This window comes from Aspergillus fumigatus, chromosome 7 (genome assembly GCF_000002655.1).
Source record: "Aspergillus fumigatus Af293 chromosome 7, whole genome shotgun sequence".
Taxonomy (NCBI): domain Eukaryota; kingdom Fungi; phylum Ascomycota; class Eurotiomycetes; order Eurotiales; family Aspergillaceae; genus Aspergillus; species Aspergillus fumigatus.
The window spans coordinates 1,430,871-1,454,990 of NC_007200.1; the positions used below are offsets into that span (position 1 = coordinate 1,430,871).

General features: G+C 50.8%; 10 protein-coding genes across 10 annotated transcripts; 6 read left to right on the plus strand and 4 right to left on the minus strand.

Moving 5' to 3' along the window:
* Positions 1-372: 372 nt before the first annotated feature.
* On the plus strand, positions 373-2,010 carry AFUA_7G05840 (amidohydrolase family protein). The gene is made up of 2 exons (XM_743833.2): positions 373-1,176; positions 1,239-2,010. Exons 1-2 carry the CDS (start codon positions 875-877, stop codon positions 1,951-1,953), a joined length of 1,017 nt encoding a protein of 338 aa, XP_748926.1. The 5' UTR covers positions 373-874; the 3' UTR covers positions 1,954-2,010.
* Positions 2,011-2,839: 829 nt separating this feature from the next.
* Positions 2,840-4,869, minus strand: AFUA_7G05850 (uncharacterized protein; the record flags this gene model as incomplete). Its single annotated transcript, XM_743832.2, has 2 exons — positions 3,298-4,869; positions 2,840-3,227 (listed from the first exon to the last, which is right to left on the minus strand). Exons 1-2 carry the CDS (start codon positions 4,404-4,406, stop codon positions 2,840-2,842), a joined length of 1,497 nt encoding a protein of 498 aa, XP_748925.1. The 5' UTR covers positions 4,407-4,869.
* Positions 4,870-5,145: 276 nt separating this feature from the next.
* AFUA_7G05860 (E3 ubiquitin-protein ligase MARCH) lies at positions 5,146-6,997 on the minus strand. Its single transcript, XM_743831.2, has 2 exons — positions 5,993-6,997; positions 5,146-5,934 (listed from the first exon to the last, which is right to left on the minus strand). Exons 1-2 carry the CDS (start codon positions 6,824-6,826, stop codon positions 5,785-5,787), a joined length of 984 nt encoding a protein of 327 aa, XP_748924.1. The 5' UTR covers positions 6,827-6,997; the 3' UTR covers positions 5,146-5,784.
* A 125-nt stretch (positions 6,998-7,122) lies between these two features.
* On the plus strand, positions 7,123-8,690 carry pre8 (proteasome core particle subunit alpha 2). Its single transcript, XM_743830.2, has 5 exons — positions 7,123-7,338; positions 7,399-7,418; positions 7,470-7,520; positions 7,593-8,207; positions 8,266-8,690. Exons 1-5 carry the CDS (start codon positions 7,295-7,297, stop codon positions 8,382-8,384), a joined length of 849 nt encoding a protein of 282 aa, XP_748923.1. The 5' UTR covers positions 7,123-7,294; the 3' UTR covers positions 8,385-8,690.
* A 1,080-nt stretch (positions 8,691-9,770) lies between these two features.
* Positions 9,771-10,817, plus strand: AFUA_7G05880 (uncharacterized protein; the record flags this gene model as incomplete). The annotated part of the gene is made up of 1 exon (XM_743829.1): positions 9,771-10,817. The coding sequence occupies one exon, from the start codon at positions 9,771-9,773 to the stop codon at positions 10,815-10,817; it is 1,047 nt and encodes a 348-aa protein (XP_748922.1).
* Positions 10,818-11,015: 198 nt separating this feature from the next.
* Positions 11,016-11,925, minus strand: AFUA_7G05890 (uncharacterized protein). Its single transcript, XM_077805206.1, has 2 exons — positions 11,288-11,925; positions 11,016-11,226 (listed from the first exon to the last, which is right to left on the minus strand). Exons 1-2 carry the CDS (start codon positions 11,882-11,884, stop codon positions 11,023-11,025), a joined length of 801 nt encoding a protein of 266 aa, XP_077661334.1. The 5' UTR covers positions 11,885-11,925; the 3' UTR covers positions 11,016-11,022.
* Positions 11,926-12,774: 849 nt separating this feature from the next.
* On the plus strand, positions 12,775-14,139 carry AFUA_7G05900 (MOSC domain protein; the record flags this gene model as incomplete). Its single annotated transcript, XM_743827.1, has 1 exon — positions 12,775-14,139. One exon carries the CDS (start codon positions 12,775-12,777, stop codon positions 14,137-14,139), a length of 1,365 nt encoding a protein of 454 aa, XP_748920.1.
* Positions 14,140-14,161: 22 nt separating this feature from the next.
* On the minus strand, positions 14,162-16,831 carry uapC (nucleobase:cation symporter-2 family protein). The gene is made up of 4 exons (XM_743826.2): positions 16,815-16,831; positions 16,272-16,727; positions 16,036-16,202; positions 14,162-15,984 (listed from the first exon to the last, which is right to left on the minus strand). Exons 2-4 carry the CDS (start codon positions 16,361-16,363, stop codon positions 14,492-14,494), a joined length of 1,752 nt encoding a protein of 583 aa, XP_748919.1. The 5' UTR covers positions 16,364-16,727; positions 16,815-16,831; the 3' UTR covers positions 14,162-14,491.
* A 2,130-nt stretch (positions 16,832-18,961) lies between these two features.
* Positions 18,962-20,394, plus strand: AFUA_7G05920 (stearoyl-CoA 9-desaturase sdeA; the record flags this gene model as incomplete). Its single annotated transcript, XM_743825.1, has 2 exons — positions 18,962-19,202; positions 19,265-20,394. 2 exons carry the CDS (start codon positions 18,962-18,964, stop codon positions 20,392-20,394), a joined length of 1,371 nt encoding a protein of 456 aa, XP_748918.1.
* Positions 20,395-20,581: 187 nt separating this feature from the next.
* mepB (M3 family metallopeptidase) lies at positions 20,582-24,085 on the plus strand. Its single transcript, XM_743824.2, has 2 exons — positions 20,582-23,341; positions 23,389-24,085. The coding sequence occupies exons 1-2, from the start codon at positions 22,025-22,027 to the stop codon at positions 24,031-24,033; spliced, it is 1,962 nt and encodes a 653-aa protein (XP_748917.2). The 5' UTR covers positions 20,582-22,024; the 3' UTR covers positions 24,034-24,085.
* The last annotated feature ends 35 nt before the right edge of the window (positions 24,086-24,120 follow it).

A 24,120-nucleotide genomic window follows, 5' to 3' on the forward strand; every position in this document is an offset into this window, starting at 1 on the left:
CTTGTTAATCTATACCACGCTGTATGGTACTGATAATTTGGTAATGAAAATGGTGCTATAATGCTGTCGCTTATATCAGTGGCCTACTAGTCTAGCCTTCTCCAATGTATCATTTTGCGGGGTAGAGAGCCTCGGACCGCTGCCGGGCACATCGGATGATATCAAGTGTACCTTAATGTTCTTTCCAGCTAGAAGTATAAATCTAAAGTATTGAAGTCTCTTCCGATAAATTGTGATCGTTCTGGTGGGTCGATAGATAGGCTTTAATTCAAAGGAGTTGGCCGTTGCTTTTATGAATTGACAGAACCCCGCGTTTCGAACACTTAAGTCAACAGCTTTACAAGTATCGAGTAGTCTCTCACCATAGTGACTTCCAATAATGCATTAGTTATACCTGTAGATACCTGTAGGGGCCAAAGCCCAGAAGCCAGATTTTATTCCAAATATGATCTTGAGCCACGTGCTGTATGGGGTAGAATACCAGGCTGATGAGATCCCCTCAGCCCCCATATTACTCGCATTGTCAGCCACCAGAAAAGGACACGATCTAATTTTTAGTTCTCTCCAAAAGTCTGTGACGATTCCTATGGATTATTGATCATCCGAATTGCGACAGTTTTGGGAGGAGTAGAGACGCTTGTCGTCGGCTTTGCGGTGCGGGTGCGGCTTCGGTCCGCACCCCATAGATAGGTATGATGATGTATACTATCTCGCAGTATAAAGCGTCGAAGTGTTCAGCAACCGATCCTTGCAACAGTCCATCCAAATAATCTGTTGAATGAGAGTCTGATCATTCACTATATATAAACTTCTGGTATCTCTGTTCATTGAATCCCACCAGCATCAGTCAGGTGAAGCAACAGTTCTCACAGGGATGCTTGGAAAGGTTGCCCTCGAGGAAGCCTTCGCGCTTCCGCGCTTCGAAGAAAAGACTCGCTGGTGGGCTAGTCTGTTCTCTACCGACCCCGAGACTCACGTCAAGGAAATAACCGACATCACCAAGATCCGTATCCAATACGCCGACAAGCATGGCGTCGGCTACCAGATTCTCTCCTACACAGCACCTGGTGTGCAGGATATCTGGGATGCGAAAGAGGCACAGGCGTTAGCGGTTGAGATCAACGATTATATTGCGGAGCAGATCAAAGAGTACCCAGGTCGATTTGGAGCTTTTGCGTACGTCCACTCCTGCTTTCTATAGTCCTTTCCGTACTCCCCGCCTGATATTAATTCTCTAGGACTCTATCCATGCACAACCCGAAAGAAGCAGCCGAGGAGCTTCGCCGCTGCGTAGAAAAATACGGCTTCCTCGGTGCCCTTGTAAATGACACGCAGCGAGCCGGGCCCGACGGCGACGACATGATCTTCTATGACCAGCCCGAATGGGACATCTTCTGGCAGACCTGCACAGACCTCGACGTCCCCCTTTACCTACACCCGCGCAACCCCACGGGCACAATCTACGACAAGCTCTGGGCCGACCGCAAGTGGCTTGTAGGCCCGCCGCTGAGCTTCGCGCATGGCGTCAGCCTGCACGTCCTAGGCATGGTGACCAACGGTGTCTTCGACCGGCACCCCAAGCTGCAGGTCATCCTGGGCCATCTAGGCGAGCACATCCCCTTCGACATGTGGCGGATCAACCACTGGTTTGAGGATCGGAAGAAGCAGCTGGGGCTGGCGGAGACGTGCAAGAAGACGATCCGGGAGTACTTTGCGCAGAATCTGTGGATCACGACGTCCGGGCATTTCTCGACCACGACGTTGAATTTCTGTATGGCAGGGGTGGGGGCGGATCGGATTCTATTCTCCATTGATTATCCCTTTGAGACGTTTGAGGACGCCTGTGTCTGGTTTGACGAGGCCGAGTTGAACCTGACGGATCGGTTGAAGATTGGGAGGGAGAATGCGAAGAGGTTGTTTAAGTTAGGTTCGTATCATGATAGTTCTGCTTGATTTAGATAAACTGCCTGCACCATCGAAAAATGGACACAAAAGACTTTTTAAGTATTAGCCTGAGGCTCTGAATCTTCCTGAGGCCGTAACGTCAGACACTCTGTCTCATGATTAGTACATAACTTGATCATTCAACTACTTGTGATGTACGCCCATATGTATTGTAGGGCCTCATTCCACCACTATTCAATCAGCCATCCCCTTTAATGGCCTACACTCAGAGCCGCAAGGTGTGTAATGTTAAAGAGAAAGTAATAGACTTGCACCTGATACTTAACATAACTGTTAGGCTTTGTAGTCCTTGTTCTCTGTGGTTGTCCAGTCATGATTTTGAACTTCTTCCTTCCTGATAACAACAAGGAGGCTGACTCTGCGCAGCAATCGTCACTATGACAATGCCTAGTGATTATTAGTATCTACAAAGATTCACGTCTGTTTAGAGGTTAGTGTCTATATCTATGCTCAGTCTTTCAACCGCCATATAATCTATCCCGGACTAAAGACTGACATTGATAGGTGAAGAAGATTTAATTGTTAGCTATTGATCATTTTGATATTGTGTCGTGCTCCTTTTTACCATCAACTACACTGCGGGCCGCCTCTTATTTATATGCTGGGGATTTTATGTGAAGAGGTTGGTTAAGCTGCGTTCGTATCATGATAGCTCTGCTTGATTTGGACAATCTGCCTGCATATCTCTGTGACTTGTGTTTTTCTGATGTACCTAGATTCCGCCAAATAAGAATCATGAGCTCATGTTACATTACATCGTCCGGCCGTTAATTCGTTAATTATTCTTCCCCCCTTTCCCTATCCATATGTCCACTTCTCCGTTGATTTCCTCCCGCGATCCCTCCTCCTGGTGGCATGCATCAGCAATTCAAGTCTAGCGACGCTCTCTAGCAGCCAGCTCCTGCCGGTCCTGCTCCTGCTGCGCCAGATCTCGCTCCAGTGCACGCTGGTTTGCGTTCCAACGATCAATCCAGAGCTCTTTGGACCGGGTCATCTCTTCGTACACTGGAGCAACAATGTTGCGCTTCATGTGCACCATACAGTTGATGATCTTCTGGTAGTTCTCGATGACGTGGTTGTGGATGTCCCAGAGGGAACCCAAAAGTTGGGACAGTTGCGCGCGTTGTTTGTTGAGGATCTCCTCGATGATAAGCTCGCCGTTGAAGCGCAACGTGAGGAAGCGGGTGTAGATGACAGTGTCATAGAGGTCGAGGAAGACGGTGAGTAGGCGTAGCTCCTGGTCGCTGGGCTTCTTGGTGTTTCTGTGATTGAAATGGGAGGTCAGTTGGATCCAAAACGAGGGATGCATGCCGTAGATGGGAAGTAACGTACTTGTTAAACACCTCAGCCATGCGCGTATAGCGCTCGTACACCGAGGCTTGAGGACATCCCGCGATCTGGGCCATTACGAACGCCACTTCATTGGCTTTGTCTACCTGCTTCTTCACGGTGTTATTCAGATGGGTGAGATACTGGATCATATCGCTCGTCATGGCACGGATTTTCTCTGTTTCCTGGGCGGACAGCAGATTCTTGGGCTGGCCAGCAGTATTCTCCCGGGGAAAGAGAATCATCTCCATCTGGAGGACCGCGTTAGTCATCGCGACGAAACGACGCATGAGATCGGCTGGGATGTTGCCGCTAGGAATAAACGCCTTCATCTCTGCAAGCAGCTTCGTCTTTCTTTCCGCGATCTCGGTCTCAGTGAGGGAAGGGCGGATTGGGGGCATGGGTACGGTGGAAGAGTGCTTGGATGTCTGAAAGGTCCCGAGAGCTTTCTTTGCGCTCGGGGTGGCAGATCTGCCCTTCACAACAGGATCAGTAGCTGCGTTGAGCACAGGAGGATTGGTGACGTTGGTGTCAATATTTTTGAAACGAGTTGCCTCCTCGACAACCTTGGAGATAGCGTAATTGTAAGCTGCTTCGTGCGCTTTGTCAACGATGGGAGGATTCTTCTCGCAGGACTCGTAGTAGTCAGGGAAGGCCTCACAGGTCGTTGCAGCACTGGAAGTCGAGACAGCAGGACTAACGAGACCTTGATTCACAACAGGAACCTCACTGTTGCCAATGTTCGGAGTGTGGATGTGAGCGTGGCCGCTGGTCATCGCAGAAGCCGAGAGGGTTTTAGTAGGTGTAATGGGGGCAGCAGACTCAGAGGCAATCGGCTGGCCCTGCATGGCGTCAGACGGACCAACTTGGACAGTCTGAGAAGACGCGTCCAAGCTCTGGGACATACCCACGGCACCAAGTTGTCTCTTAATGAGGTTGATCTGGGCTTTTAGCTGCTTCTCAAGGTCACGACAGGCCTCAGTGTAGCTGTCTAGTTCATGAGATTGAGGATTCTCAGAAGGGAGGGGATGAGTGTTGTTCCCACGACCTTCACTCTGAGGGATGTGTTCATCTCGGCGGGCGATGCGATTGTCTCGGCGTTGGTCCTCCATGGTGAGGTCACAGTATCAGTATGCAGTTTTAGGATAGCGAGCGTGTAGAGTGTGTAGATGTAAGTACTCAAAGAAACAGAGTGATAATCTTAATGGGAGAGGTGTAAAGGGACACTAAGAGGAACATTTCTGAAAGAGAAGGCTGGGGAGTAGTGCTTTTGGATAAGCGAGATCACATCGCAGTGAATACTCGCGAGTTTGTTGATCCTAGAGCTCACCTCAGGCTACTCACTGCAAAGTGGTCTAGGACAGGAGAACTCCATCTCAGTGATAGGAGTTACTGATGCATAGGGCAGTGTCAGTGTATTTTTCCAGCAAAACAGTTTTCAGAGAAGGAATTCCTGAAATTAGTAGTATATGACGGATTGATCTTGCTTCATATCCCCTTTAAATCCAGGAGAGTATATCGTGTTTAAAGACTTCGACTAGTAGCCGAGTGCAATTGAGTCTTTAAAACAATACGGGATACAGGTTGTGCAGCAAGACAAAGGAGTTAGGCCACAGGACTTTGTCTTCAGGCAAAATACTGCCATCTTCTTCAGATAGTCGCAGAGAAACCTTGACCATCAACATACGAAGTAAGTGATTATGGACTGTTGTTTCGCACCTGGTCCATACAGACATTGAGTGAAAGCAATGTCAGGCAAGGGTACAGTTTCCCCATATGTCACGGCCATACCTGCCGCTGAGTTCGCGATATTCAAGCAATGATTCGTCTAATATGGTTGTCCCTGCAATGGGTGTCCATCACATTGACCAGCAGTCCATGCGAAAAGGTTCATCAATGGACTAGAGCAACTCTTGTACCGCGTAAGCATACACTGACGGCGCAGGACATTGTTAAGTACCAAGAATGTTCTGAGACGCATTAGATTATGCGTCCGGGGCAGCAGTTCGAGACTACGTATGGCAGTCGAGGGCGGAGGCTACTGACACTTATGGCAGTGACGACAGGCCTCCATGGACTGCTAGGGATGCAAATGGATATCAGCAAAGTCACGTATATAAGCACTGATTGATATCATGAAAAGAGAATATATTGACATCTACACTATATGACAGTATGGTTGATGTACCGCACCTCAATCTAGACACGCTCACTGCGCTGGAGCGGCCCAAAACGGTTGAGTCAAAATGCAGTTAGATCCTCCCTCTGGGAAGGTCTGTTTTACGAAACAGAACAAAGGAGAGGACAAAACGCCCTGTTCCAGATGCTCTGCTTCACAAACGAAACCCAGAAGTTAACGAGGATCAGCATCGTTCTCCGCACATTGACTGATTGGCACCTCATTGACAGGAGCGTGACAACTCAAAGTAGTGCGTGGATCATTAACAGAAGGCGTTGGATCTCTCGGGCAAATGCTGGAACCGAGCGGATTCAGTCATCCTTCTTCGATGATTGATTTTTTTCAGCAGAAGCAAATGGCTCGTCTTCGTCATCGTCGTCAGGCAATGGAACATCCATGACGCGTTCGCCGGCCTTCTCCAGTGTCTTGCGACTCCAAGTCCTGACACCTTTCCAGACAGCCTGTATAGTGCAATTAGTGACTGATCAAGTGCGATATTTTTTTGCCGTGATGACCTACCCATAAGAAGCTACCAACACCAATGAGGATGACTATCCAACTGATGGAAGCAGCTCGACTCCTGCCGGTGGTCCTCCCGCTGCTGACAACGCCTGAGCTGCGCAGATTCCACCACTGCCATGGGCTCAATGCAACCATGGCCTTGATGAATGACAGAAGACCCAACGAGGCCAATCCTTTCACAAAATGCTCTACCCAGGATGGTCCTGTTTCGGTCGGCAAGCCACCCGATGCAGTACTAGGCTCCCAGAATTCCTTATAAACTATGGTTTCCACCGGGTCCACATATAGATTGATGATGGGGTCAGCAATAAAACCAAGCAAAAATACTGTAAACAACAAAATGCTCAAAGTTAATACGATTTGGGTAGATGCACTACTGATCCAGTGCGCCCATTTCAGACGTTCTAACCTGTACTGAAACCCGCAGGTTGGGCACTGCCAGTAGTGTCTTTTTCCATAACTAGGATCTGCATGGCGCCAGGACTGAAGGCATCCCTCGTGAACGTAACGCGAAGAACCTTTGCATTTGCACGGTCGAAGCAGTCGGCCAAGCTCTGGGTCAGAAGACTCATAGACAACTCGCGGCTTGGGCTGAAGGAAGCCTGGCAAGTTTTCTGAAGGGGGGTAGAAGGTAGGAGGGACTGATTCCAAGCAGATGCGACAAGTCCGATTGGGATAGTGCTTCCTGGGAGACTCGGGGCATTCAGTAGTCGGATTTTCGTCACTGGACTGGTAAGGTTTTTGAGGTGACTGGCTTGACTCCGAGTTCAACGAAGTATTAGAAGGGACGCTGGAAGGCCACTGCCAGAGTGGCTCATTATGCACATTCATGCTGCAGTGGAATGCTCAGAAGCTCAAGTCACAACATATTAACCAAATCTACCAGAGATATGGCGCGAGAGCATCCAGCGATAGCTCAGATGATAGAAATACAAGGGTGTCGTGGTGTATAAATTTGTGTGGGCGACAGAAAGGAAGAGAAATAGGAAGAAAAAAGCCTTCAACCAGCTTAAAAGAAGCGAAGTGGAGCTTCGAGACATGAGGAACCTCAGGCAACAACTGCACTTACCTGCTCGCGTAAGCCAGTTCTGGCATTTGTATCGTCACCGCCCCAGACATGGCTTGGCGCTGGGCAGATGGACCTAAGCTGTGCTGCGTCAACACCTTGTCGCCTGTTGCTTGGAGGAGGAGAGCTTCACTTGAACTTCAACAATTTCATTTTGTCTTCATATTATCTTCCCCATCTTTTTGATAGCTCTATAACTTTTTTCCGAGCTTTTAGAATCAAAAGACATCTCCATGGCTGATCGCTACTCGTTCTCTTTGACGACCTTCTCCCCCAGGTAAGAGGAGCTTGTTGCAGGTGACACTTCAGATAATCGGATGCTAACAATAGCTTACAGTGGGAAGCTGGTACAAATTGGTACTGCTCTTGGTCCTAATTTATGGAATTGTCAATGCTGATTGAATCTAGAATATGCCTTGAACGCTGTCAACCAAGGTGTAACTGCCCTCGGAATCAAAGGTAAGCTTCATCCAAACGGACTAGTTGCGCTAGATGCCCAGAATAGCTTCTAACCATTTTCCTTTCTCTTAGCAACAAATGGAATTGTTCTTGCTACCGAAAAGAAGTCGTCCTCTCCACTCATTGACCCTCCCTCTCTCTCCAAGATTTCCCTCATCACGCCGGATATTGGCATGGTGTATGCTGGAATGGGTCCGGACTACCGTGTACTAGTAGACAAGGCTCGCAAGGTCTCTCACACTGGCTACAAACGCATCTATAATGAGTACCCTCCAACTCGGATACTGGTGCAAGACGTTGCACGTGTCGTGCAGGAAGCAACGCAATCTGGTGGTGTCCGACCGTACGGTGTCAGCTTGCTGATCGCTGGCTGGGATGAGGGTATTGAGCCCGAAACAGGTGAATCTCAACGCGGTGATGAGGAGGGTGACCTCAAGAAGGCTACGGTAGCTACTGGTAAAACTGGTGGTATCCTGAAGGGCGGTCCCAGCCTGTACCAAGTCGACCCCAGCGGCAGTTACTATCCTTGGAAGGCCACGGCCATTGGGAAGCATGCAACAAGCGCCAAGACGTTCCTGGAGAAGCGCTACACAGAAGGGTTGGAGCTTGAAGATGCCATCCACATCGCCCTCCTTACTCTGAAAGAGACTATCGAGGGCGAGATGAACGGAGACACAATAGAAATCGGTGGGTGCTACTTATCTAAATCTAACGTCGCCACGAAACACGAAACTGACTTACGCAGGTATTGTCGGCCCTCCTGCGGATCATCTTCTGGGTTATGAAGGCGTTGAAGGAGCCAGAGGCCCCCGGTTCAGGAAGCTGACCAAGGAGGAGATTGAAGATTATCTGACCAATCTATGATGGGATTCGTTGGCACGGTTTTTCATCTCTGGCAAGCCTTGTAGCATAATAGACGATTCTTGAAATCTACAAGGTCCCTGCGACCTAATGACCAATCCATATATGAGCATGGCCCCCTTAGAGTTCAGTGGATACCCCCAAGGAAGCTTGCGACCACTGATAGGGCACTTAATCCAACTGTGCGGGGAAATAAGGGCATGGCTGAGGTACGCTATGACTTGCGCCGTCCCAATGATAAATCAGGAGAATGAAAATGAAACTTTCGGAAATGAGGGCATTCCTGTATAGTGCACAGTTAATTCTCGCAATAGTATCGCAAGCATGCGTCCCCCTCTCATGTGTAAGATTAGCTATCGATCAGTGCCCCTGTACTGTTGCCTCATTTGCACCCACAGTCACTGCCAATTGGTCCTCACAATGCATGATGCACTTGAAGGCCCGTTCTACAAGCATAGGACAGATCCAGAAAAGGATCATGCCACCACCAACAGCTCTTCTCACAACTAATAACCTCTTAGGAGACTCGACGCGGCGACAAACGGGCCAATGCATGTCCTGTGCTACAACGCGGCCCAAAATCACGAGATGCCTCCCCCGGGGGTATCTCCCTATCAATGCTTCCTATCCTATCGTAGCTGAGACAAGGTCCCTACCTCTACAATGGCCACCAAATCAAACATAACTAGGATTCGGAATATTTCATTCTTTCGCTCCCCGATCTTTGGATCAAAGAACCCATCGCAACGCCAATTGCAAGGAATGGTCCTAGTCTACCCCAAAGGTTAACTTTTGGCCCCCTTGACGATCGAGGCCTAGACGCAAAAGTCGTGAAAGCAACGCCGGGGGGCAGGGAAGGCCCAGGGGCCTTTCCCTGTCAATCACACGCATGCAGTTGCATTCAATCATTGTTTGCTCTGGGGGAGAACTTGAAGGTACACAAGCAATAAGGGGAGGAATTATCTCCGACGGGAGATTGGACGACTTGTACTACCCCAGCTTTTGGGGAGTGCCTGTGCACGGTATGCCCCGGGTGGCTGTCCAGTTCTCCGCTTTGGTTCTTCGTCTCCGTAAGGTACATTACATAGTGTCTGTTCGCTGCTTGAGGGTTAATTCTGTCATGAATGTTTGTGTCGCTTGGGTTTGTTTCGATAGAACCAGGCTTCTACGCTTGAGTTCGATGTGCTGGTGATTCCTAGCGAGGAAAGATTACTGTAAAGGTACGAGAGATTGTTCGCAGAAGCAGGAAAAACAGTACTTCCTGGGTCAATCCCGGATGGTTTGCTTGATTCTCTGTGAGTTCTGATTCTCGTACTGCGACCTGGCCTATACTCATGCCCTAACCCCACTCAGCAAGACAATCCATGCCAAAGCAACATAAAGCGTGAGATGTCGACCATACAAGATCCATTGGACGGTATCTCTGGTGAGCTTGCAAACCACAGGGACGGGCTCAAGGCGACCCTCTTCATCTTCAGTGCCATCTCCTTCTACAACGTCGTTGAACTCGTCGTGCTCGTGCTGTCGACGTTCCGCCGTTGGAGAGGCCTGTATTTCTGGAGCTTGCTCATCTCCGGATGCTTTGGAGTGATCCCGTACTCGCTGGGATTCCTGCTCAAATTCTTCACCTCCGCCAATTCCACATTGTCGGTCACGATGCTCAGCGTCGGGTGGTGGACAATGGTGACCGGGCAGGCATTCGTTCTCTACTCGCGCCTGCATCTTGTTCTGCGCGATGAGCGTATCCTGCGGCGGGTACTGATAATGATCATCGCAAACGTCTTCTTCCTCCACATCCCCACCACGGTCTTGACATACGGATCCAACGTTGTCGATCGATCGCCTGTATTCGTGCAAGGGTACAATATCATGGAGAAGCTCCAGATGACGGGCTTCACGATACAGGAGGTGATCATCTCGGGTCTCTATGTGTGGGAGACGGTCAAGCTGCTCCGGCTGGGATCGGACAAGGATAAGCAGAGGATCATGCACCAGCTCGTCGGCATCAATATATTGATCGTCCTAATGGATTTGGCCCTGTTGGGTCTTGAGTACGCCAGCTACTACGCCGTGCAGATTACACTAAAAGGCGCGATATATAGCCTCAAGCTGAAGTTGGAGTTCGCCGTCCTTGGCAGGCTTGTTGACGTGATACACGGACATAGACGGCCCATGATAGGCAGGGACGCCGTTCACCTTTGTTCGCTGGAATTCAATACCGGCCCGAACAACGGCACTGTTCCGCCAGGTATGAACGGGGATGTCAACGTATGTGAGATTTCGGCGATGAACAACGCGGAAGCCGGGAAGATCAAGAGGACAACCACCGGGAGTTTCAATGGGCGAATCTCAGATGGCAAGATCCTGGCAATGACTGAGTTTTCAACATGGGTTGAGCAGCGGTGCCATGGAAATGGTGACCGAAGGATGGCCTGAGCCGTTGGTCCTAATACCTTCTGTAATAATTGAGGCGCCATGTCGATACGTTAATGACCCTTTTTGATATAGTTGTAGCATATTATAGCTTATAATGGCAAGGCACTTGTGTGTTCTTCCAATGATCGCCTGTATGACTCCAGAAGACTAGAGTTCGACTAAGCAGGGAGGTTCCTGCATGGGCCCTGGAAAGCGTACCGTGAGTTCATAAGTCGTCAGCAGGCCCTTCCACCAACCCAGCATCGTCGCCATCAACCCATCCAAAGTCCTCGTCGGAATCGCCCTCATCCTGACTGTCCGCGATCTCGTCCACTTTCCGCTTCCGCCCACCAGCAGGGAAAGTCTCCTCAACAGGCTGCTGTGGAACAGTGCGAGACGGCTGAGTCGTGTCGGTCCCACGTAGAGAGTCCTGTTTCCGTCATGTCAGTCGGATGTTGACGCAATCCCGTTGTTTATGGGGTGATCATTACAGAGTCAATTGTGAATGGTACGATGTTCTCATTTGATCTCACTGTCAAGGCTTTGCCATCTCTCTTCAATACCTCTGCGTAGCGGAGGCTCCTTGAAGCCATCTCTGACTCTTCCTCGTCAACGGCCGGGAGATCGCGATACAGGACGATGCGGGTGTGCACGGTATTCTCCCATGCGCCACCCGCAAGCAGCGGGCTGAGGGTAGCACGTGGCAGCCCTTTAATCTTTGTGTGTGTTTGGTTGATGATAAGCACGGCCATTCGTCTTGAAGCCGCCAGCTTCATCAGCTGATTCGCCAGCTCGCTTGTGACATTCCATCTTCGGTTCATGAGCCAGTGGATCTGGGACTTGTCTGTGATCTTCGCCTGCGCCAGACGGGATTTTAACTCGGACGGACTCAGAAAGTAAGAAGGAAACGGCCCTGACACAGGGTCGACCACCAGAAGCTTGGTGTTTTCGGGCGGAAATCCTTGTGGTGGGTGGAGCAGAAGCGCTAGTAGATGTGGCAGCGACTGAGCGCGGAAGTAGATTAAATTGCCCATGAGCTGTTCTGGCGTATCTGATGATTTCGCTGTGTCGCGATTCTGCATGAGCATGCTCTTTAGACGAGGCTTGGGAAGTGGCGAGGTAGTATCTAAACGGTCAGCGGTAATCTCCAATGGTCAAAGATGTCGTACCAATCCAAACCACTTTACTACCATCGCATAGAGCGTTTGCGGTTATACTCATTCTGAGATAACACAGTCAATATTAGGCTTATTAAGAGCACGATACGGTCAGTTCATCTGCGGTGAAACTCACGCCAGCGCCGTTTTGCCTACACCAGGTGGCCCAAACACCTCGGTGACATGACCACTAGGGATTCCCCCGAGCATCGCATCACTAGACGACTGTGAAGTCTCACCTGAAGAAACTGGGCTGATCGCCTGGTCAAGCCGGGGGAGTCCTGTTGAAATCACGCCACGAACTGGAGACGCGGTAGACGCGTGCAGATACTGCGAAGCAGGAAATGAAATTACGCGACCTAAGATCTAAATCAGCGGTATATCACGGGAAATCTTAGATGTAATAATCTACCAGGATCTTGACCAGGGAGACCGAGGATATCCTGTGTGCTCATCGTGACACTTGACAGGAGGTGATCACAAGCAAGACGGCAGATTCAGGAAGGAGGAAAAAGTAGTTGACGATTCTGGTCATTACTGTAATCCAGAGCTTGCATTTTTCCAGTCTGTCAGCTTGACATGATCCAACCTTCGCTGAACCATATATTCGTCCGCTGTTCACCGAAATGGATGGTTGATCATCAGAGTATCAACAGATACGATACACCAACTCCAACGTGGAGGTTTTTGATTGTGGATAAAGGATTCCGATTTCGCCCCGATAGATTGACTCACCTCCACAGTTATTTCATCGCCTCCAACGCTAATACAGTTAGATAAGTTACAGAACAAGTTCGCTCTAGGAAACGTCTGAGTACTTTATGACTGTTGCGCTGCTGAGTTTGAATTTGCTAGTGACTCCAGGTCTTTACGTCTCGTCAATGCTGAGTCAACTTACATACAGCTTCACCAACGTCCAACAAGATGCTGTGAAGGCTTTACTGTCAACTGCAGGCATTTCACTGCTTTCAATTTTACCCGTAATTATCATCATTGTCCGTCAATATAGCTCTGCCCATCCAAGGCAGCCGAGAGGATGCCGCAGGCTAGGTCTACCACCGGGCCACACCAACCTCCACGACGAATTCGACCCCAAGTATAGCAAGGGAACTTCAAGCGATGTCGATGGCAAAGGTCAGCCTTCATGGCGCATCAAAGCGCTCTTCACCCATCCGATCAAAAGCTGCGCTGCGATAGAGTTGGACGTCACCCACGTCGTATCGACCGGATTCGCGTTCGACCGGCAGTTCTGCTTCGCGGAACAATTCACGCCTGACCAAGCAAGCGCCAGCGATGGGAAGACGCAGCCGTACTGGGATGCGCGGACTCTCCGTAACGGCCATTACAGCCGGCTGACGCTCATCCGGCCTGAGATCTGGGTCCCTGATCCCGCTGCGCCCGACTACGCGCCTGATCTGGACGAGGTCAGGTCCCAGGGTGTGATGGTCGTGTACTACCCACGACCAGCTGAGCGAGGGCGTTCGTCGTTCTTGATTAAGTTGGGGGTAGCCCTGCGTCTGGTCCCCCGGGAGCTGTCATTCAGGGTTCCGCTCGTGCCGCCATCGGACCGCGCCAGCGCTTATCCTTCTGTACCGGTGAGGATCTGGAAAGATACCCCGGTGGCATACGACTACGGCCGGCATCTTCCGCATTCTCTGCGGGAGTTTCTAGCTCCAACAGCCGCCGACGCCGGTGTCTCTCGTCCTCTCACCCTCTTCCGCGTCGACCCCACGCACCACCGGCAGGTCTTCCGCAACGCGCCTCGCAAAGAGGAGCTGGGATTTCAACCTGTGACAGGCTTCGCGGACGCGTATCCCCTACATATCCTCAACATCGCGAGTGTCCATGACGTTGCCGCGCGATGTGCACGGGATATCCCCCGGCTCTCGGTGCGGCGGTTCAGGGCAAACATCATCGTCGAGGGGCCCGAGGCGTTTGCGGAAGATCACTGGAAGCGCATCCTGATTCGACCAACAGGGGGGAAGAGCGACGCTGACTCCGGGGTCGAGATACATGTCGCCTGTCGGACGATGCGCTGTCGGCTGCCGAATGTTGACCCTGCCACGGGTATCCGGCATGCGTCTGAACCGGATAGGACGCTGAAGAGCTATAGGCGGATTGACCCTGGGGATCCGACGAATGCGTGTTTGGGGATGCAGTGTGTTCCTGCTGCACAGGGTTCGTGACGCTTCGGTGATGAAAGACCGATTTACTAACTGTTGATAGAGTTCATCGTTCGCGTCGGCGATACTGTCTCCCTGCTAGAGACGGGCGAACATTACTATATCAAGTTGCTGAAGCCGGGCGAGATTGTGGAAGGGGTGTAGGTCAGCCGGTGATGGACTTGCCTGGAAAATGAAGAATTATTGTCATGCTACGGGTTTAAGAGCAAAACCAAGTAGTATATTAACACTTGAAGATCCTGATTTGAGTTATATTGTCATCGGAAACAGTGCCAAAGAAGGGTATCCAGAAAGAACATCAAACAACCTGACGCACGTGTAAGGCTTCCTCAGCCATGGAGTGCGACATAACTAATCATACAGCCAGAGAGCCGGACGGTTGCCCAGCTTTAAGTGACGAAGGGTCTGAGTCCTTCAGCTCCTCCGTTGGCGCATCCCTTGCCGTAGCCTCGACGATGGCCGCCTCGTCTTCCGGATCTTCCGGAAGGACGAGGTTGAGGACCAATCCGATGACCGCAGTAATAGCAAATCCATTTTCCATGACGAGCTCCACAGCGTTCAACAGACCCTCCAGGGCATGGTTATCACCACTATACGTGAAGAAGTACGAGAACCAGTCGGGCACCAGCGTAGCCGCCATACCCACCGCGAAAGAGGCCGTCAGAATAAACCGGTTACGCCGGGTAAATGGGATCGTGGAGATGATACGGATGCCGGAGATGGCTACGGACGAGAACAAAAACGTGGTCATGCCGCCCAGGACAGGCTTGGGGATGGCCACGATGGCAGCAGCAAACTTGGCGAAGACACCCATGACGACGAGGAAGAAGCAGCAGCAGTACCCGGCCTTGCGATTGGCGCACTTTGTCAGAGCAATGACACCGTTGTTCTGAGCAAAGACCGACATGGGCGTGATGGTAAAGAGTCCAGCCAGCAGGCACGTCAATCCATTGCCTAGCACACCACCCTGGACGCGCGAATCAAAGTCCGCGCCTTCGACTTCGAGCTGGGAGACGTCGCATGTGGCAGTGATATCACCGATTGATTCCATCATGATAACGATGTAGAGCGCGAGGAACGGAAGGATCAGAGGCGCGTAGATAGTCAATGGGAAGGTTTTCACCCAGATGAACGAGACAACGGGCGCAGAGTCGATGCCCGACCGGTCGAAATAGCCGCAGGCAGCTGCCACGATACAGCCAACCAGAAGGCCGACCACGACGGCGCACGATTTCATAATGGGGGATCCGAACCGCTCGCAAAGAATGATCGTCACGAAAACCAGGAATCCGAGGCCAATGAACTCGGCACTTCCCCAGGGGAGAGCATGTGGCGCACCAGCACTGGGACACAAAGCACGAGCGGATGGGTCAGATCCACAGCCAGAGCCACCAGCCCAGTCCTTCATGCCACTTTCAATGAGGCTTGCTCCGATCAAGAGAACCGTAGGACCCGTCACCATAGGCGGGAAAATGCGTTTTAAAATCCTTGGACTCATGAAAGACAGGCCGATCGTAAGTAGAGAGCATAAGCAAGCCGTGCCCAGGATAGCACCGTAACCTCTGGGGCATGGCAATCTGTTGCCGTTGGCATCTGTGGGACAGTATCCAGACGCATACATCTGAGAGAATGTTCCCGATGCGACGGTGATTGTGGAGAAGGAGGTGCCGACGACCGAGATCAATCCAGTACCAATGAAGTAGCGGGTCTTCCAAATGCGTAAGCGGGCCATCTGAACCGCGGATAGCAGACCGGAGGCAATCAGGGATGTGGAAACAAGGTACTGGTATTCGGCATCCCCGAAATTGGCGCCGCTAGAACCGCCCAAGATGATGGGAGGGGATATGACTTGTAACCTTTAATCAGTGGCAGTCGGATGGATAACATTCCTGAGCTCACCTCCAGCCAACATTGCGAGAGCATGTTGAAGACCCAGAATGAAGGCAAGCAGCACAGGTAACCTGTCATGCAGTCCAAAGAAAGGGGCCGTCCTTCTGATGTTCTTGGTAAAAGGGATTCTTGGTGTGAACAGGTAGGCGTAGTTGTAGTCTCCAACCAATCCTTCTCTGTTGTTGGTCATGCATGGTTTAGCATATATAGATGACAAGAGATACGATTGATCGTAGATGACCTACTTGGTAGTCCATGTCTTCACCAGCCGTCGAGCTTTATCACGGAGAGTCCGCCTGGGACTGTGATCAGGGCCGATTCGATCAGGACCGTCCATGGTGGATGAGGTAGCGAAAGATGTGTCAGGGGCTCGTTGTATGGACGAGCGTCAGGTCTAGTGTTTTTCACACTGTGAAATGTGAAGTGCAAGACAATCGCTGGTTCCAAGCTTTGTTCTGCTGCTGTGTGCACAGAATGTGCGGGGAAGAAAAGTGACCCGAACTCAGTGCCAATGACTCAATCTTGGCCAAACAAAATGGAGGCTGGAGATTCTGGTCCCGCAATTCGAATGAAGCCAGCGCGTCCTATATAAGATGAGCATTTTGCGAAAATCGCGAGATTAGATGAGGATGCTAAAAACATGACCGCGATACGGCTCTATCAAAGATGATAGAATCAGGTGCGTGAATCAATCGAATAATCTGACGATCGGTTATCTCTCGCATTGCATTGCGTGGGAGACGATTCCACTTTCGGGAGTAGAAGGGGCTTTCCACTGGCGGACTGACCATTAGCCACGGTTAGTTTTGTTGCAAGGTGGAACTGCCATGCTTGACTCGTGTGGAGGTGATAAGAAACACTCTAGCTGACAACTGATTGTTTGTGTAAAACCCACCCGCCTTATCAACAAGGGCGGGGGTTGCCGAACTTCCACAGCCTCTGATAGCTATATGCCGAAACAACCTCTAAATTACTCTTGGTCCCTGTAATGCGGATGGATGAGAAGGTTTGTATGTTGTGAAATTAGGGCCTACGCATGGCTCTTAGAGAATTGTCTGGTGGAAATGGTCCAACCTCCATGCTACCGATCTGATCAACATGGATGACTGAGAAAATCCTTCACAAGGAGTTTATGGAGCTCTCTCAGAGTAAAAAAATGAGAATCAAGCCGTCCATCCGCCTCCACCCCATCTTGGCAGGAGGATTGGGACCGAGAGACGTCTTGGTTTCTCTGGCCCCAATAGTCCCACGGCATTGTTCAAGATTTGTCATGACGATATTCAGCCGAGGTTCACCCTCATGAGAATAAGACTGGAGTTGAGGAGTCTGCAGCAACAGGTAGAAGGACTAATTTCGGAGCCCAGGAATCTTGTGGTATATAGGAAGCGAAAAGGGAGTTTAAGCATTGGTACCTTCCATATATAAGTGCTTATTGCGCAGAGCCTTATCACGTACCCTGGAAGCTGACTTGAGTGGCGCAGTCACTTCTACAGGATACTAGAGCGTAGGGGTTGGCTATATGAATCCTGCATCTTGCTGACCTGTCTTAAATTTTCCCGCAACATATGCACTGTAGAAGTCTATAGAATCGGGTAAATCTGTCTAAAAAGTGCAAACGCAACCATCAGATATCGGACAACGGACATCGCAACTATTTCTTCATTCGGCTGTTTGTTTCGGCTGTTTGTACCTCGCTCGACCCATGGCCGTTCAGCGCTTATGTAACGATGAGCATGACTCGAAGATAAAACGCTGCAGGACCATTGACGTAGTCATCATCTGGGCAGTCTATAAGGATAGCAGGCATAATATAATCATAGTATCATCACTGCGTACTTACGATCTCATGTGTGAATTACATGGGAGCTGGTTACTGCCTGTGACATAAGGCTTGGTTGGCAATGTGTTAGCGAACAACTCTACTCATAGTACGGAGTAGTAAATCTCTTCCCAACACTACCGGCAATCATGTGAAATGCCTATGATGTTCCTCTTGGATACTCTTTCTAGGTCTTTGAAGATTTGGATAATGTGCAGCCTGAAGTCCTGACCATCATCATTTCAGATGTATTGCGGAGGATTGAGCAGGATCTCTTCTAGTTGACCGGAATAAGCAGCCGCCACAGAAAGCGAGTGGCCAAAGAGGGATCTTCAGCCACATTTGTTAGTAATGAAGATAACCTGAATGTGCAATTCAAGGGCGGTAGGAACTGTACCTTGTACCTTAGAAAAAGTGTTGGGGATTCAACAGAAGGCGAACCTGCTCTGATTGGTGGATCTGATGTCCACTAGTCCAAAAGTGGAAGATTCTAGCCGTCGATTCGCCATCAGATCGCCCGCCCAACAACCTAGCTTATGGCCCTGAGAGCGGTAATCGTTCTATACCCAGCTTTTGTTTGGTTCGTTGCAGATTTGACAGTTGGAGGGCATCAAAACCGACAGAACTTGCAATTTGATGATGAGATTGGTCTCCGTTTGACCTCGGGACCTCATGATCCCAGACATCTGATCATTATCAGTCCACCCTGTTGTCCTTCTCCGTCCCTCCCCATCCCGTCTGCTTTCATCATAGCAACACACGTCTCGGCCCTGCATTGTCCGAATCCAATCCGTTCGTTGCCCCAACCATCATCAGCTTGTGGACCCTGGGGTGAATGCAGTTGAACAGTTAGGCTCTCCTTGCCCTGCCTTTTTCCGTCTGCTCACTACTTTTTTTCGCCTTCACGCTTTTTTCTTCCCCACCTTCTTTCTGTCTTCTTTCGCTTTTTAAATCCTTCCGTTCCTGTGTCTTCTTCTTAAAGAGCGTGCTCCTCCCCCATCAAACTGCCTTACCTCCCTTGGTTTGGCAACCACTAAGAGCGGACGTCCTTTCCCTACGGATACACCTCCGACCTGAAATTAGAGGACTTGAAGAGAAACGCAAAAGGTCGGCAACATGTCTGCGAAGCCTGCAGATGCTTCTCGCCCGCGGGCTGGTGATCCCAAGAAGGTCCATATCGCCGACACGGCCATCACTCGTCAGAACTGGTACAAGCATGTGAACTGGCTGAACGTCTTCCTCATCATCGGTATCCCCTTGTACGGGTGCATCCAGGCTTTCTGGGTGCCTCTGCAGCTCAAGACCGCCATCTGGGCCGTTGTCTACTACTTCTTCACCGGTCTTGGTATCACAGCAGGTTAGTTGCCACAGACTCATATTTTGGGGGAATCCGTGGAAATACTAATGCATGGTGTGCAGGATACCATCGTCTTTGGGCTCACTGCTCCTACTCTGCTCGTCTGCCTCTGCGTATCTGGCTCGCAGCCGTTGGTGGTGGTGCAGTCGAAGGGTCCATCCGCTGGTGGGCTCGTGACCACCGCGCTCACCACCGTTACACCGACACTGACAAGGATCCCTACTCTGTTCGCAAGGGTCTCCTCTACTCGCACATCGGCTGGATGGTTATGAAGCAGAACCCCAAGCGTATTGGCCGTACCGACATCACCGATTTGAACGAGGATCCTGTTGTTGTGTGGCAACACCGCAACTACCTGAAGGTCGTCCTGGTGATGGGGCTCGTTGTGCCCATGCTCGTGGCAGGTCTTGGCTGGGGTGACTGGTTTGGCGGCTTCATCTATGCCGGTATTCTGCGTATCTTCTTCGTTCAGCAAGCCACTTTTTGTGTCAACTCTCTGGCCCACTGGCTCGGCGATCAGCCCTTCGACGACCGCAACTCCCCCAGAGATCACGTTATCACTGCTCTGGTCACTCTTGGCGAGGGTTACCATAACTTCCATCACGAATTCCCCTCGGATTACCGCAACGCCATCGAGTGGCACCAGTATGACCCCACCAAGTGGACCATCTGGATCTGGAAGCAGCTTGGTCTAGCCTATGATCTGAAGCAGTTCCGTGCCAATGAAATCGAGAAGGGCCGTATTCAGCAGCTCCAGAAGAAGATCGACCAGAAGCGTGCCAAGTTGGATTGGGGTATCCCTCTCGACCAGCTTCCCGTCATGGAGTGGGATGACTATGTTGAACAGGCTAAGAACGGCCGCGGACTGATTGCTATTGCTGGTGTTGTTCACGATGTGACCGATTTCATCAAGGACCACCCTGGTGGCAAAGCTATGATCAACTCCGGCATTGGCAAGGATGCTACTGCCATGTTCAACGGTGGAGTTTACAACCACTCAAATGCTGCCCACAACCTGCTGTCTACCATGCGTGTCGGCGTTATCCGCGGCGGCTGTGAAGTTGAGATCTGGAAGCGTGCCCAGAAGGAGAGCGGCGAATATGTCCGCGACGAGTCCGGTCAGCGCATTATCCGCGCTGGTCAGCAGGTCACCAAGATTCCCGACCCCATTCCCACCGCTGATGCGGCATGAGCATTTCCTTACACTATATCACCGATTCTTGTACTTATTTTATGACCGCTGCGTTGTTTCGAGCTCATTTTTCACCCTGTTCTCTCATCTCACATCGTCGATTTTCGGAGTCTAGCACATTGTGGGCGTTTTGAAAATTCTTCTTTCGGTGCGTTTGGAGTTGCTGGAGTTGGGTTGCTTGTTACATCCTTCGGCACATTCATGAGTCAAACCGTCGAACGATCCACTGTTCGTCTGAACTCATTTCAAAATGCGAGATGCACAAAGGTCTTCTGAAACGAATGTTAAATGATATGATACCACTATGTTTTCTTCGATCAAAACGAGTAGAAAGTAAACCAGATGGACGCAGAGCTATTTAGTAACCTACCGTAAATGTTTCTGTTTAGATGGACAATGATAATAGCTGGCAGAAGTCAATGATCAAATCCTAGTTGGAGGTGGTATGAGATTAAGATAAACAAAGAGCAACTCCGGGGGTCAGAAGGTTGAGTGATGAAGCACTGTGAAACACCGAAACGAGGGGATGCACTATCTCATCTTGGTTAGGTCTACTGCGGCCGAGCTAAGCTGCACACGAATTCGCATAAGGCTCTAGCTGCCACAGTATCTCACCAGTAGCATCTGATTCTGTTCCCATGTGCCTGTCTTTTCTATAGTTATGTGGGTATGGAGATTTGCCCGGTTGACTTGTCTATAACTTCCGTAGAATTAGAGAATCAAGTGTAGCAATCGGTCACAAGTCCCGACAAGAAGATTTGACGGAAATGCTTGAAGGTGATTGGGTAACTATGGTCTCTACAGTGGTAAAGAAGACTGGAGGCGATGTTCTACTATGTACATCGAAGGGAGTGCGTATCTTACACCTTAAACCGAAGCGCATTGAAGATAAATGTAGCTTGTGGGGTTTCTGTAGGAATTATCATGTTGCGTGGCTCCACCCGAGATCTCCGTGGTTTAGGTATTCAGAAGGGGATGCATGTTGTTGGGATTGGGCTTTTTCTCTGCTCCTGAAAAGCACATGACGATGCGGTGTATCGCATTAGTGTAACAGATATATCCTCGCCGGATGAGAGAAGGTGGTATGGAGTACTATCGATATGTACAGTGGCTGATCATGGTTTGACCGCATGATTTGATGAGAATGGTCTTTTGCGAGGAAGGGAGTTGATGATGGAGTATACAGATGATGATACTACACCTAAATAGGAATACTAAACCCAATCAAGTAATGAACTGTCAGCCAGCAGGACGGAGTTAGAGAACACTCCATCAGAAGCCAAAGCCTTGATTATCGTCTATTGAGATCGCGTCTATCGTTGCGCCATTTGATTACTTTTATTTATAAATCTGTCACTCAAGCTAGAGGTCTACCCCGCCTTGTCCTAGTGATTTGCCCCTCTCTACCGTCACCATTAGTCCACTCTTCTCTCGCGCTTTATATCTGCACACCCTCGCCCTCCTCGCGGGCGTCCTACTTGTCACCGTGGCTCCTCCTCTCCGTCTCACCTCCCCCACTTTCAGACTCTCTTCGGTCTTGAGACAGCTTCGTGGCTCTCGATTACCTACCACTACCGCCGTTTACAATTCCGCATTGACTGATCTTCGCAAGTCCCTCACCACCGCTAGCATGGCTCCCGAACATCTACGTCGGCCGCCGCAGGCCCCGCCCCTCTTTACCGCGACTGCTCAGTCCATCGTCGACGATGCCAAGCGCCTCATCGAGACATCCCGCAAAGTGCAGGACAACATCGTTGCGAATGTCAAGCCTGAGTCCGCGACTTTCGATTCGGTGCTGAAGCCTCTGGCTCATGATGAGAATACCATGGCGCTAGAATCCCACATTCTGAGCTTCTACCAGGCTGTGTCGACGGAGCAGGAGCTGCGGGATGCGTCATCCAAGGCAGAGGAATTGATGGACGAGTTCTTCATTGAGACTGTGATGCGTGAAGACGTATTCAAGCTCGTCGATGCTGTGCTGAAGAAGAACGAGAGTCTCGACCCCGAGTCCCGGAGACTGCTGGAGAAGGAACACAAGGATTACATCCGCAATGGCTTGGGCCTTCCAGCCGGACCGAAGCGGGATCGCTTCAAGGAGATCAAGAAGCGTCTGAGCCAGATTAGCATTGAATTCCAGAAGAACCTGAACGAGGAGAACGGTGGAATCTGGTTCACGCGCGAGGAGCTCGACGGCGTGCCAGAGGACGTTCTATCTGGTTTGAAGAAGGGCGAGGGCGAGCATGAAGGCAAGCTCTGGTTGACCTTCAAGTATCCCGATCTGTTCCCGACCATGAAGTATGCGAAGAACGCGGAGACGCGCAAGCGGCTGATGATCGAGAACGAGAACAAGTGCAACCAGAACGTGCCTCTGTTCCGGGAGGCCGTCATCCTGCGTGATGAGGCCGCTCGTCTGCTTGGATACCCCAACCACGCGGCGTTCCGCATTGAAGATAAGATGGCTAAGACCCCAAAGACGGTTGACGACTTCTTAGGAGACTTGCGGTCGCGTCTGACTGCTGGAGGGCACAAAGAGATTAAGGCTTTGTTGGAGCTCAAGAAAGCAGATCTCGAGTCTCGCGGCGAGCCCTTCGATGGCCGCTACTATCTGTGGGACCACCGGTTCTACGACCGCCTCATGCTCGAGAAGGATTACTCGCTGGATCAGCAACTGATCGCTGAGTACTTTCCCCTGCAGACGACCATTGAAGGCATGCTGAAGATATTCGAAGAGCTGTTTGGTCTTGTTTTCGTCGAGATTACCGGTGAGGATCGTGAAAAGGTTGCGCCCACTGGCAAGGGAAGCGACATCGTCTGGCACGAAGATGTCCAGGTCTTTAGCGTCTGGAACGACGAGGGCGAGGGCAGTGGGTTCGTGGGCTACCTCTACTTGGACCTGTTCCCCCGCCCCGGCAAGTATGGCCACGCGGCCAACTTCAATCTCCAGCCGGTATGTGAAACACATAAGAGTCATATCACTCGACTAACAATTGTAAGGGCTTCATCGACGCTGACGGCAAGCGGCGCTACCCGGCCACTGCATTGGTGTGCAATTTCACCAAGCCCACGGCCAAGAAACCTAGTCTCCTCAAGCACGACGAGGTGGTGACTCTGTTCCATGAGCTTGGACACGGAATCCACGACCTCGTCTCCAGGACGATCTACTCGCGCTTCCACGGGACCAGCACTGTCCGGGACTTTGTTGAAGCTCCCAGTCAGATGCTGGAGAACTGGTGCTGGACACCGTCCCAGCTCAAGTCCCTGAGCAAGCACTACTCTACCCTGTCCCCTGAGTACCTTGCCGCCTGGCAAGAACAGGCCAACGGCAAGCCCCAGCCGCCCGAGCGCATTCCCGACGAAATCATCGAGAACCTGATCCGCACCAAGCACGTCAACGACGCGCTGTTCAACCTCCGCCAGCTGCACTTTGGCATCTTCGACATGACGGTGCACGAAGCTGAGAGCCACGAGCAGATCCAGAAGCTGCCCATCTCCACCACATACAACCAGTTGCGTAAGCAGATCGCGCTGCAGGACGGCCCCGAGGTCCTAGGAATGGGCGACGAATGGGGCCACGGCGAAGCAACCTTTGGCCACTTGATTGGGGGCTATGATGCCGGATACTACGGATATCTCAGGTAAGCTTTTTTCTTTACTTCGTCTTTTGCGTACTTGCAATTCTAACCGACTGCAGCTCCCAAGTATACTCGACCGACATGTTCTACACTG